Raw genomic sequence first — 11,731 nt, 5'->3', positions numbered from 1 at the left:
TGGGCGACGTGGCGAAGCGAGGCGAAGAGAGCACCAAAGCCAATCAAAAATGGATACCAGAACAAAAACACTTGCTCTATGGCTTCGTCTGAGCTCTAGCGAATCTTCCGTGTATCCGCACGCCTTGATCTGCAGAAGATACAAGCAAGGACGCGGTAGAGAACTAGCAACTACGTGAGGGGAGGAAGAACGAAGGGAGTCGATCTGGAGCTCGCAGGTTGAACTCCCTGCAAATGAGCCCGAAGGCTCCGATGGAGCTCGCTCAATTGTCAGGGCTCTCGTTCGTCACCTCTCCAGCAAATCCGAATATCAAGGTAGAAAGCAAGATTCCAGTCGATGCGCTTTGCGAGAAGAGCTGCAGAGTAAAAAATGATAGAACGATTGAAACGCGAGAGCAAAAGGGGATTTGTGGTAAAAGCGAAAAGGGTATATATATCTGAAGCTGAACGAGTAGAAAAACGAAACATGCAAAGTGAGAGAGGGAAAGCGGAAAGAGAACAGGAGAGAGAGAGAGAATGAGCGAGTTCAATAACCTGGCATTACGCCTTCCTCGCCTTCTGGCATGTCACTGAAAGCATGTGTTGCCCCAACCCACTTCTCTCTTTCTTCCTCCATCTCCTCATCTTCCTCATCATCGTCTTCATCTTCATCTGCATCATCCGAACAACGGAACCTTCCTCGGACTGCATCGTAGAATCCAGAATCTTCGGCGACAGGTGAAGAGGAAGAAGAAGAAGCGGCCGAAGATTGAGATGGGGAGAGGACGGAATCGGTGCGAGCGGTACGACGAGCGATCAAACTGAGTAAATCGTCGAGTTCGGTCCAGTTGTCTTCGTTCATTGCGAATCGTCGATGTTTGTTCGAGACGACGTGCTATGGACCACAACACAAGAGTCAGATCGAGAATCAGACGAAGTGACGAGGAGAGAGGGAAGGAACCCACAGTTTTAAAATCATCGTATTTGATACGACAGTTTTCGCAATAACCAGGTTTCTTCTCCTCCGCTTTAGGTTTCATGAGTTTCTTCATCGTCATCGTCGAATCGACACTGACACTCCTCCTCAATTTCGCCTCGTTCTCTTTCTTCGACGAAGCAGCAGCTCCTCCTCCTCCTCCTCCTAACGAAACTGAAACGGTACGATTCGCCAAAACTGCCAATCGTTTATCGATGACCGAACCTTTACCCGTCCCAGACTGCATAGCCGCACCTGAACGAGTCGAAGTACCAGTGTTTGAAGTAATGATTTGAGAGTTCCCCGAGGCGGCAATGTAAGAATCTCGACGATGAATCCCTCCCGGTGCGGCGTGTTTACTGTTGTTCGAATCTTGAAGCGTATCGGCGGCACGAGGAACGTTTTGAAGTGAGATCGCACGTCGAAGGTTCGGAGCACCGACGGCTCGAGCTGCGGTAGTTGAGAATCCCGCAAAGAGTTTCTTCACGGCGGGATCATCTTTCGCGGCGGTAGTGGTGGCGGCAGTGTCCTTCGTGGTAGTGGTGGTGGCGGAGGGAACGGTAGAAGTACGTTCCGCATACGGTCTCGGATCGAATTTCGGATAATATTTGATCGGAGGACCGTCCCATCGATAGAATCCACTCCTTCCTTCGATTCCTCCGTACAAGATCGGCCAAGAAGGTAATTCGTCTTTACGAGGTTTGTTGTACTCTTGAATCACGATCGGTCGGTGTTCTCCAGTCGAATCTTCCACGAGGAGGTGATACTTGTTGTTGGGGAAATAGTGCATGTCGCTTCGAGGAACGAAGGGGTCGCGTTCTCGAGTACCGTAAAGTTCTTCATCGCGGAGGAGAGAGGGGAGGGAAGGGTTGCGTTGGAGAGATGCGTCGGTCTTGTTAGGCGAGTGAGAGTTGATTCGAGTGAGAATGAGATTGAGTTCTGTTTGTTTGTGAGAGACCGAGTCAGTCTCGGACACTCTCGAGAAAGGAAGTGATTAAGACGTACTGTCGAGATGCCAGATCTTGAGCTTGAAATCGATCGCCTTCGAAAGGATATCTTGAGGGTCGATGAACGGGTTCTTCTCGTCTTGACTATCAACAATTCACGACGATGAGCTCGATCATCTCGTACAGCAAGAATGATTCTACTCACGCTCGAAGTTTCTGACCATTGAGAAGCGAATAAGTCTTGTTGGGACTTCGAATCGTTTGTTTCTTGGTTTTCCCGACGGCGGATTCGATTTGACTCGAGTTCTTGGTCGAAGAGGATACGGCAGGTGAATCGACGTTCTCCTTGTTCGCGTGAGCGGTAACCGAACGAGAAGTGACGACGTGAGTGACTTTTTTGCTAAAGAATTGATCGACCGACTGAAATCGAAAGCAAAGTGAGCGCGAGAACGAGGAAGTGGCGAAGAAAGGGAGTTGAAACTTACAGATCCGAGTTTCTTTACTTGTGCCCCAAGTTGAGCCTTTGTCGCTTCATCGATGGTATCGAAGTAGAAAGTGAAAGAAGGGAAAGCTTTCTTATATTTCGCTCTCCACATTGCCGATTCCTGAGCGAGTTTCTCCTGTTTCTCCTTTCCCTCTGCCGTTGTCGCCGTCGCTCGTTTACTCCCATTCTTCTTCTTCGTCGCTCCTGCAGTATCTCCCGTCGTCGTCGAAGTTGTCGCGTTTGGGTTTCCAACCGCGAGAGCAGTTTTCAATTTCTTCGCTTGTCGTGGTTGTTCTTCTTTCGGTGGTGAAGTTGGATCGAGCATGACTACCCTCGTACCCGGAATCGTCCCTGGAAACTTCTTCCAATCCTGATTCTTGCTATTATTGTTCGGTAAATCATCCCAAGGTAATCTTCTCTTAACTCCTCCAATCCCATTCCCAGTTGTCGTAGTGTTTGATTTCGTCGTTGAAGCTCCTCCTCCTCCACCAGTGTTCGTGGTCATCGCGGCAGCGAAGAGAGGAGCATCGAGGAATACGGGCGCGTTGGGAGGTTCGGCGGATCGAGTATTCGTACGTACGGAATGTTTACGAGTATTGTTACCGATCAGGAGAGAGTTATGGCGACCGACTGAGTTGGGAGTCGTCGCGTTGGTCGCCATGACGACGGGGAAGGAGAGGAAGAGAGGAGGAGAGAGGAAGGACGGGGGAGCAAGGCGCGGGGGATCGAAGTTGGTTGCTGCAGGATTGTCGTAGTCGGAGAAGATTTGTCGAGGTCGAGAATGGAAGGATTGGAAGGTGTTGTCTCTCGAGAGCCGCCAAACAAATCTCGAAATCTTCAAAACATTCGTTGTTTTCCGCGTACACTCACTTACTATCAACTTCTTCCTATTCTACCCTCTAGAGACTGTCTTCCACGCGTCCTACACGCTCGAGACTCGCTGAACGTTGTCTGCTCACTCACTTTTGCTCTGGCTTCTCCGTTCGCGACCGTTCGCGTTTACTCTCTTTGAAGCTGTTCTGTTTGGTTGCTTGTCACGTAGGTACGTTCGGATAGCTCTCAGGACCAACTCAGAGGCGCGCGAGAGCGTTCAGCTGAAATCGACACACTATCCCTCTCTTGTTTCACAAGGTTTTCATTCTCCCTCGCTCGACGCTCGCTTCCTTGCTAAGCTATCTCGTTCTATTCCAGTAACACCGCCTTGTTGCCCGATTTCCCCGCCTTCAACACGACCAACTTCCCTTGTAACAAGTCCCCTTCCTCGATTTTCCTCTGATGATCTTTCGCCTTGATTTTCACTCCATTGATCTGTAACGTTCCCGCTTCAATCGCTTTCCTCGCTTGAGCTACAACGACCAAGCCCCTCCGGCAGTCAGTCGCCGAATGCGTGAAGAGGGAGGAAAGAGAAGAGGGGGGGGAGAGGACGTACTTTTCGAACCAAACAAACCACTTTCAATCGCAATCTTCTCGAGTTTATCCCCGAGGATATCGGATTTCGGGAGACGGACGAGGATGCTGGGGATAGTGGAGGTTGAGGAGGAGCCGTCGAGAGCGAGGAGGAAGGATTCGTCGATGAGGGAAGCGAGGGAAGAGGAGGGAGTGTAGAAAAGTTTCGTCGCGGCGAGAGCTTGTTGAAGTCCTTCAGCTGTTGATCGAACGAGGGCACGACTATCAGAAGAGGAGCACGAGGGAAAGCAGTAGAGAGCGGAAACTCACAGCCGTGAATGAGTTCGGTAGCTTCTGCGGCGAGAACTTTTTGAGCGATTCGAGCACTTGGTTGAGCCTATTTTGGTTCAGCGATGTTATATCAGACCCGGTTCGAACCACCATTGTCTGATCAACAACAAGCTGGCTCACCTTGTGATCTTCCATGATTCCCTTGATTTCAACGACCCGAATGAACGTAAAAATCTTGAGATACTTTTCTACCTCTTCATCTGTTGTCCGTAGGAAGAACTGCAGCCTCCACGTCCTGTCAGTGTGAACGGGCGCAAGACAACTGACGAGCCGGTGAGCTCACTTGATAAACATCGAACGGGGAAGTCATTTTCGGATCCAACCAAACCGCATTCCCAGCACTCTTCCCAAACTTTTCCCCACTCGCCGTCGTCAACAACGGGAACGTGACTCCAAACGCCGGATCATCCCCTCCTCCTTTTCCCCCTTCTTCTTCTTCGACGTCGTTCCCGAATTTCGATCGTCGAATCATATCGATTCCACTTGCGATATTCCCCAATTGATCGGAACCACCGAGTTGGATCGTACAGTTGTGGAGTCGGTGGAGGGTCAGGAAATCGTATGCTTGGAGGAGTTGGTAGGAGAATTCAGTGAAGGAGATTCCGGAAGAGGAATCGAGTCGTGATTTGACACTGCGAACGTCACTTCGATCAGTTGACGAATGTCAGAGTGAAGCACAAGATCGAGTAGCGTACCTTTCTCGCGATAGCATAGTTGAAACTCTCGCCATTTTCCCGACCTTACTCAAGAAATCCAACAAGCTCATCCCCCCAATCCACTTCATATTATTCTCTACCCTAATCGTTCCCTCCACCGTCTCCTTCCCTTCTCCTGTAGCTGTGGTTGTCGCCTCGTTGTCTCTCCGTCTTGTCCGGGATTGCGCAAACGCAACTCCTCGATCTAGAAATGTCGTCAATTGTCGAGTGATCCCCGCAACGTTCGCTTCGAGTGTTTCGGGGGATAAAGCGTTTCGTTCGGTAGATCTTCCTGATGGGTCTCCTATTGATCCCGTAGCTCCTCCAATCTGTGAGATCCATCAAGTTCGTCTTATTCAGACGTCCGAGCGGAATGAATGAATGAGCGAGACGAAGGACACTCACAAGTGCGATAGCGTTATGACCCTGTAATCGGAAATGGAGTAATCCTATCAGGGCCAGGAGGTTCCCTAGATGTAGAGAGTTTGCGGATGGATCAACTCCGAGGTAAACGGTCGTTGGCTTCTCGACGTGTTGACGGGCTGCTCGACTGTACGGTCAACATGCTCTTAGTGACCTTGTAACTCTCTGACAGCAGTAGAAACGCACCTAGTCAAGTCTTGTAGCATTCCTCGGGATTCGAGTTCGTTTAAAACATTCTGTCGCAGTGAACTCGAGGAGAAGAATCGGTGAATCGCGGTCGGGGTAGCTGAGGGTTTGCTGAGGGGTAGCAAGCTACTCCGGAGGTTTTTGCGGAGCATCGTGAAGTGTGGGAGGAGAAAGAAGATGCTCGCGACTTTTTGATCTTGATTCTTCTCGTTCTCCGACGCTACGACTTCCTTACCTTATTAAGAGCATTCAGAATCCTATCAGTACCCCAGTCGACCCTTCATACGCAGCTCTACATCCAGAATCGACGGTATTCGACTCGCAGAAGTTCTCTATCAACAAACGCAAGTTCCCCGCCTTGACAAGACGCGCTCGCAAGGTGAGTAGCTCCTGCTGTCATCAACGAAAACGATAGTCGGAACGGTGCTGACCTGTCGTACCCGGAACTTCCGCAGCTCGAGAGAAGTTGATTCATTTCAACTTCCGAACCTCTGGTCTCTTCGACTGATGGCAGCTGCTCCAGCTACGCCGCCCCGACCGCGATCACTCATCAAAGAACCTCGACTAGCAGCTCCCGCAGATCCTTCGAAACCCGCTTCTCATTCCGCTAGTAAACTCCTCGCCGTTCCTTCGACAAATCTCGACCTCTTCAACTCCAAGGCTTCGAGCTCGTTCGCCCCTAGTGCTGCACCCTCGAGCAGAACTTCGAGCGTTTCCGTGGCGAGTACAGGTGGGAAGAATCAGCAGCAGCAGCAACCGGGATGGATAGAGAAAGATGCAGTGAATTTGGTCGTTTCGGCGAAGATGCATGAGAGTAAATTATCGAAATATTGTTCGTGGTTGCATTGTTTCGAGCATGCTAGGTACCTACACGCTGGACTACCTGTAAGCCATTCCCTCTGTCATCAGTATCGCGAGTAAACTGAAGATTTAGTGGAGAGAAACAGCAAAAAGAGATCAATTGGGGGGACTATCCCACTCGAACTTCCGACGATACCCCCCTCCTGCGTAATATCCATCGCTACCTCTCCACTCGAGAACACCGCGTCTACGTTCGACAACCGGAACTTTCTCTCGAAACCGCGTTCCCCGAAATCGAATCGAAAGAAGAATTACAAGCCGCGTACAAAACTGGAGCGATTCATTTCACGGGGGAATTGGGGATCGTTAAAGGAAGTAGGGATGGATTGAGAAAGGTCGTGTTTACGTTGTGTCCACCGAGTGCGGGGATGGGAAGTCATTTGTTTAGGAAATGGGGGTCGGATCGATTTCTCGTGAGTCTCCCTCTCCATACTCTGTTCTGTTCTGAGCTCGGCTGATGCGAAGACTCGAACCCGACAGCGAGTAAAACTGGAGGAAGACGCCCTCCGTTCCTGCGGTCCTTCCTTCGATCGACCCGAAATTTCAGGCGGCAAAACTCCCACAATCAGAGAGCAAATCCTGTCGTTCTTCAGTCGTCCGCTTCATATCTTTGGGAGACAGTATTCTCCTTTCTGTGCGAAGGATGGAGCGGTTATATACTTTGCGGAGAAGGGGACTGGGATTGAAACGAAAGATGAGAGGAGTTTGGGTCAATTCGCTCAGGAGGTCAGTCCAGCCCTTCGTGCGTTCTCTATTCGCAGAGGGAGCTGATTGAGCTGTGGTGTACAGTATCTCGATGCGAGACTGAACCCTCGAATGACTGTCGCGAAATACTGCGCTCGATTCGAATTGGGTTTGACAACAACCGTGTGTTCCTTCCGTTCTCAGCCACCACTCGGGTCTCGAGTTGATTTGGAAGTGACATCAGACTCCTACGGTCAGCTTTCCACGGCATCGTGTCCTTCGAACTCCGGATCTCAAGTCGGACTCGCTCAAAATTTCCATCGCGATGATGCAACACCTCCGCGAGCTCTTCATCAAAACCTTCCCGGGAGCTCCTCGAGAGTTCCTACCGAGTGGCTATCTCCCTAGTGAGTCACTTAGCTCGAACGTTTAGCGCGTCCAGATCTAAGTTCCGACTCACTCTGGGCAGGTTGTATCCGAGGTTTCTACGGTTCAGTCGCCGACGATAAAGTCATGACTCCCCTCGTGTGGCAACTCGACTATACGTCCCCCGATTCGGAAACTCGTCGTTATATCCACGTTCACAAGTTCTCGTCGAAGCCTGTTATTCGCCCTCATTTCAAGTTTACGATCTTGATGAAAGATGGGAGAGAGTGTAGTATCTGGGTGAGATTGGACGGTGAGCAAGTGAGATGGGAAGCTCCGTGGAGGGAAGGAGGTAGGAGAGGAGTCGATATGACGGATGGTTGCTCGTTGATGAGTTATTCCGTAAGTTCCTCCCTCTCCCTCTCTGTTCCTGTCGCTGACGGTTCAGGAGATAGTCGATGCGGATAATCGCAGAGAAAGTTGCAGAAGCGAGAGGAGCGATCGAAATGAAACCTTCACTTCCTCCAGTCGCTCAAGGTCGACTAGGTCCTGGAAAAGGTACGTTTTCACTCGCTTCATTCTCTCACTCGTAGCAGCAATTGAACACTCGACGTGGTAGGTGTGTGGGCTCTCGCACCCTTAGCAAGTTGGGACTCGAACCAACCCGAAGACCGCTGGATCGAAGTCCGAGATTCGCAATGGAAATTCGAAGACGAGCAAACCGAGACGTTCACGTTCGAGCTTCACAGTGTTCCCAGTACGAAGGCACAGTCGGCGAAGCTCGGCAAGCAGATGTTCGAGGTTCTTTCGCATTGTGGAGTACCGAATTCAGTTTTTAGGGAAATGTTGAGGGATCAAGTTCAAACGAGTGAGCTTAACCTCTCCTTCCTCTTCTGTGGTTCATTGAGCTAACATATCGTGTGTATCAGGTCAACACGCATTCTGGGAACCTACCTCTATGCCCGCTCTTCTCTATCACGTCGAGAAATCCTGTGGAATCATCGAAGATCGAACTCTCAAAGCGAAACTCGCCTCGGATCCTTCTAACATCAAGCTCAACGCGTTCGATTCGACGAAACTCGATGCCGATTTGACGGACGTAACGGATCAGCCGGTCGTCAAGGAGGAAGAGGGATTCGTACATGATCGACGGTTGGACCCAACGAGTGCGGCACCGAACTGTGTCGATGAAGTCGTTGTTCAGATGCTCGTGAGTGTGATCCTTCGTTAGCTGAAGAGTTCGAGTTCTCGTTGACTAACGAACGTAGATCCTCCTCAGCAAAACGGTTTTGAACCTCGAAAGAATCCTCATCTCGCCGCCAAGCTCAAGATCGTCTCGTCCCTCACACTCGAAAAACAACTCACCTTCAAGGTCGACGACGATTTCTCCCGTACGGCATTCGTCATCGCGGATCATATGGGAGTTCTCGAAGAAGGGGAGTTTTACTTTCAGTGCAGTGAACCTCTACCGACTGGGGACGGGTTTGGAAAGGTTGGAATCGTCGATGGAGAAGCTCTCCTGAGTCGATCGCCAGCGGTTCAACCCTGCGACGTGCAAAAGTGAGCTATCTTCCACCGAGTTTTCCTCTGTTCTCTGCCGCAAGCTCACGTTTCGCTTGACTTTAACAGAGTACGAGGAGTCTATCGACCCGAGTATCGATCTTACTACGATGTCATCATCGTCTCGACGAAAGGAGATCGGTCTCTCTGCTCGATTCTCTCGGGTGGAGATTACGACGGTTCGTCCATGAGCTCCCCTCCCCCTCATCGCAGAGCTCTCAACTAACTCTCATCGTACTCACGTATAGGTGACAAGCTAATCTGTATGACTCACCCGGCAATCGTCCGACCTTTCACGAACGCCGATCACAAATTCGCCGACCCTCCCTTCGAAGACAGCGACTGGTTCGACGTCGATCGTCGTCGTGTCGGAGATAGCGTCGTACCTCTCATCATGGAAGGGAAGAACGATCAACTCGCTAACATATTCCTCGAATCGTTGTTCGCGGGAACTCAATTCGGATTATTGTCGAAATATCACACGACACTAGCTTACAAGCTTGGGATTGCGGATCCTTTGACATCAGAGGTACGTCTTTGCACTCAATTAGCGAAACGAACTCAGCTGATCGATCGTGTTCGCGGACGTAGGCCGGTCATTTGTTCTGTCGAGCCCTCGACGGAAGGAAACAAGGCCTCTCGTTCTCTGCCGAGAAATGGCAACTCGCGAAGAAGAAGTTCTTCGATCCTCACAAGGACGTTCCACGATGGACCTACGCTGAAGATGGGAGATTAGCAGGTCATCACGAGAAATTCGCGATGAGACCTCGAGAACTTGGGAAACATCCAATGGGTGAGTCTTCATCTTGTCATGCTGAGACTCGTCTTATGTCAGGACTCAGCTGACAGTGACGGACTCACACGCACAGATGAGCTTGAGAAAGAACGAATCAAGGTCAAGAAATTGACTGAAGAGGCGTGGAAAGAGTGGTGTCGAGATCTTCCGGTCGAGATTGACGACGATCTCGCGAGGGAATGGAGGGGAGCTTGGAGCTATGGGTTGGCTCAACGAGCTTCGGGAAACCTTACGTTCTTTGAAGATCTCGAAAAGATCCTCGCTCACATCAAGGTAAGCCTCCTTCTCTCGTCACTCTCTGAAGTGCGCAACTCATCAGTTTGTCGTCACAGTTCGTCTTCCAAGATTACAAGAACCTTGTTCAACGTTGGGCTCGCGACAAGGACAACGGCAAGATCGAAATTGACCGAAACTCGGCTCCCGGATCGCCAACTAAGCGATCTCCGTCAAAGAAAGGATTCGAATGGAAGAGTTCTTCCAGACAACACAAGGATGAACTGTTGGCGCTCACAAGGAAGTTCTGGAGTATCATCTCGGATTCAAATTCGCTGAAATCGGAGAAGCTTAGAGGGGATGACGGTGCGAGGTATGCTCGAGCTCTCATCGTACGTTATCCTCCGCTCGAGTACACAGCCGCGTATCTGTACTGACGCAGAAGGACAGGCTTCTTGCGCTTACCTCGAACCCTTGCGACCGACAACTCTTCCACCTCCTCTCGGTTGTCCAAGCCTGATCGATCGATTCCGAAACGCCGTCTCAAGTCAAGGATCAAGTAGTGAAATCACGACGTCGACTCCCTCAACTATCAAAACAACAACAACGGAATTAGCTCCAGCAACGACAAGTACTCCGGATGAACGAGAATTCGACGACCTCTTCGGCGACACTCGCTACTCACAAATCTCTTCTCAAACCCTCACGAACCCCCTCCCCCTCGACTCTACCGGTCCGAGCGCCTCCTCCTCCCAGTCCTCCACAGCGAATCCTCTTTCGCCTCTCGCGAATCGTTCGACTTCAGCCCACCCGACAACAACAACGAAACCGATAACGCTGGATATCTCGTTCCTCGATGCGAATAGGTTATCGATCAAGTTTTGTTACGATATGGCGCATAGGAGCGTGCTCGCGTTGAAAGCGAATTCGATCACGGCGAGACTACATGGTGCGGGAGCTAGAGGGATCGAAGCGCCTTCAATCTCTGAAAGTATCGTGAGTCGACTACGTTCTCTTCTCTCCTATGCAGAACGAGAGCTCATCACGATTTCGAATGATTGTAGCTCGACGTAATGCAAGTCTCGAAAAGAGCAGCTGGAATCGCTTCTGCTCGACTCAAAGTTCGGCCAAGGACACTGTTACCCTCTTCGTCTTCAACGGGGCTTCAAGACGATTCGTCTGGTGAGCTGCCAGCGAAACGGCAAAGGATATCTTGAGCGAGCTTTTCCTTTTCTTGGGATTACTCCGCCCCTCTCGTCTTACCCTCCTTCTGCTCTCGTTTAGAAGACACATCACTTACCTCTTAGCACTACCTATATCCTCTCGATATCGATATCCTTGACCCATTTCGACGTTCACTTACGCATTTCGCAAAAATATTTTTTCGTTCTTTGGATTATTTATCTCGCAATGCTATTGACTTGGGATCGTCTTCATATTTAGTCAGGCTGTACTATCCAGAGAGCGGCGGTTAACCTCTTGATCGATTTCACTCGACCGAAAACTTCAGATCTGAAAAGCCGCGGTGAATTTCCAAGGTTCGAAATCTCCCAACTTCCTTTCCAAAACTACGACGATCAACTCAGTGCTCGACTCGACAAACTCACCATACCAGACTGTAGACAGGTGGATCCCTCTAGGGCTCTCCGCTCGCAGGCAAACAGCTCTCAACCCTTTTCATCTCGCCTCCCCCTACATCCTCGCAACTCACCTCGACGCGTACGAGTACTAGCTCGCACGCTCAGCATACCTGTAAGCTCAACTATATCCTCGTAACCCGCGCGCAACTCCTGATCCATCCCCCTTCTCCTCTCCATTCTTCCCT

At 50.5% G+C, this 11,731-nt stretch overlaps 3 protein-coding genes across 3 annotated transcripts; 1 reads left to right on the top strand and 2 right to left on the bottom strand.

The window, feature by feature from the left end:
• Positions 1-525: 525 nt before the first annotated feature.
• DBF4 (protein serine/threonine kinase activating protein DBF4) lies at positions 526-3,046 on the bottom strand (the record flags this gene model as incomplete). The annotated part of the gene is made up of 5 exons (XM_076634538.1): positions 526-873; positions 944-1,893; positions 1,960-2,045; positions 2,107-2,321; positions 2,387-3,046. The coding sequence occupies 5 exons, from the start codon at positions 3,044-3,046 to the stop codon at positions 526-528; spliced, it is 2,259 nt and encodes a 752-aa protein (XP_076485477.1).
• Positions 3,047-3,567: 521 nt separating this feature from the next.
• On the bottom strand, positions 3,568-5,578 carry MSY1 (tyrosine--tRNA ligase MSY1; the record flags this gene model as incomplete). The annotated part of the gene is made up of 8 exons (XM_076634537.1): positions 3,568-3,731; positions 3,815-4,030; positions 4,102-4,168; positions 4,243-4,341; positions 4,406-4,754; positions 4,818-5,146; positions 5,223-5,367; positions 5,427-5,578. 8 exons carry the CDS (start codon positions 5,576-5,578, stop codon positions 3,568-3,570), a joined length of 1,521 nt encoding a protein of 506 aa, XP_076485476.1.
• Positions 5,579-5,933: 355 nt separating this feature from the next.
• On the top strand, positions 5,934-11,213 carry JCM6883_000493 (uncharacterized protein; the record flags this gene model as incomplete). The annotated part of the gene is made up of 18 exons (XM_076634536.1): positions 5,934-6,311; positions 6,374-6,700; positions 6,768-7,013; positions 7,077-7,154; positions 7,216-7,378; positions 7,441-7,739; positions 7,793-7,895; positions 7,957-8,205; positions 8,267-8,547; positions 8,617-8,897; positions 8,967-9,076; positions 9,146-9,426; positions 9,489-9,690; positions 9,767-9,966; positions 10,026-10,298; positions 10,357-10,902; positions 10,971-11,088; positions 11,191-11,213. The coding sequence occupies 18 exons, from the start codon at positions 5,934-5,936 to the stop codon at positions 11,211-11,213; spliced, it is 4,158 nt and encodes a 1,385-aa protein (XP_076485475.1).
• Positions 11,214-11,731: the final 518 nt, after the last annotated feature.

Source organism: Sporobolomyces salmoneus (assembly GCF_050403485.1).
Source record: "Sporobolomyces salmoneus JCM6883 DNA, S_salmoneus_JCM6883_v1_ctg63, whole genome shotgun sequence".
In the NCBI taxonomy this organism is placed as follows: domain Eukaryota; kingdom Fungi; phylum Basidiomycota; class Microbotryomycetes; order Sporidiobolales; family Sporidiobolaceae; genus Sporobolomyces; species Sporobolomyces salmoneus.
This window is presented reverse-complemented; position numbering and strand designations above follow the sequence as displayed.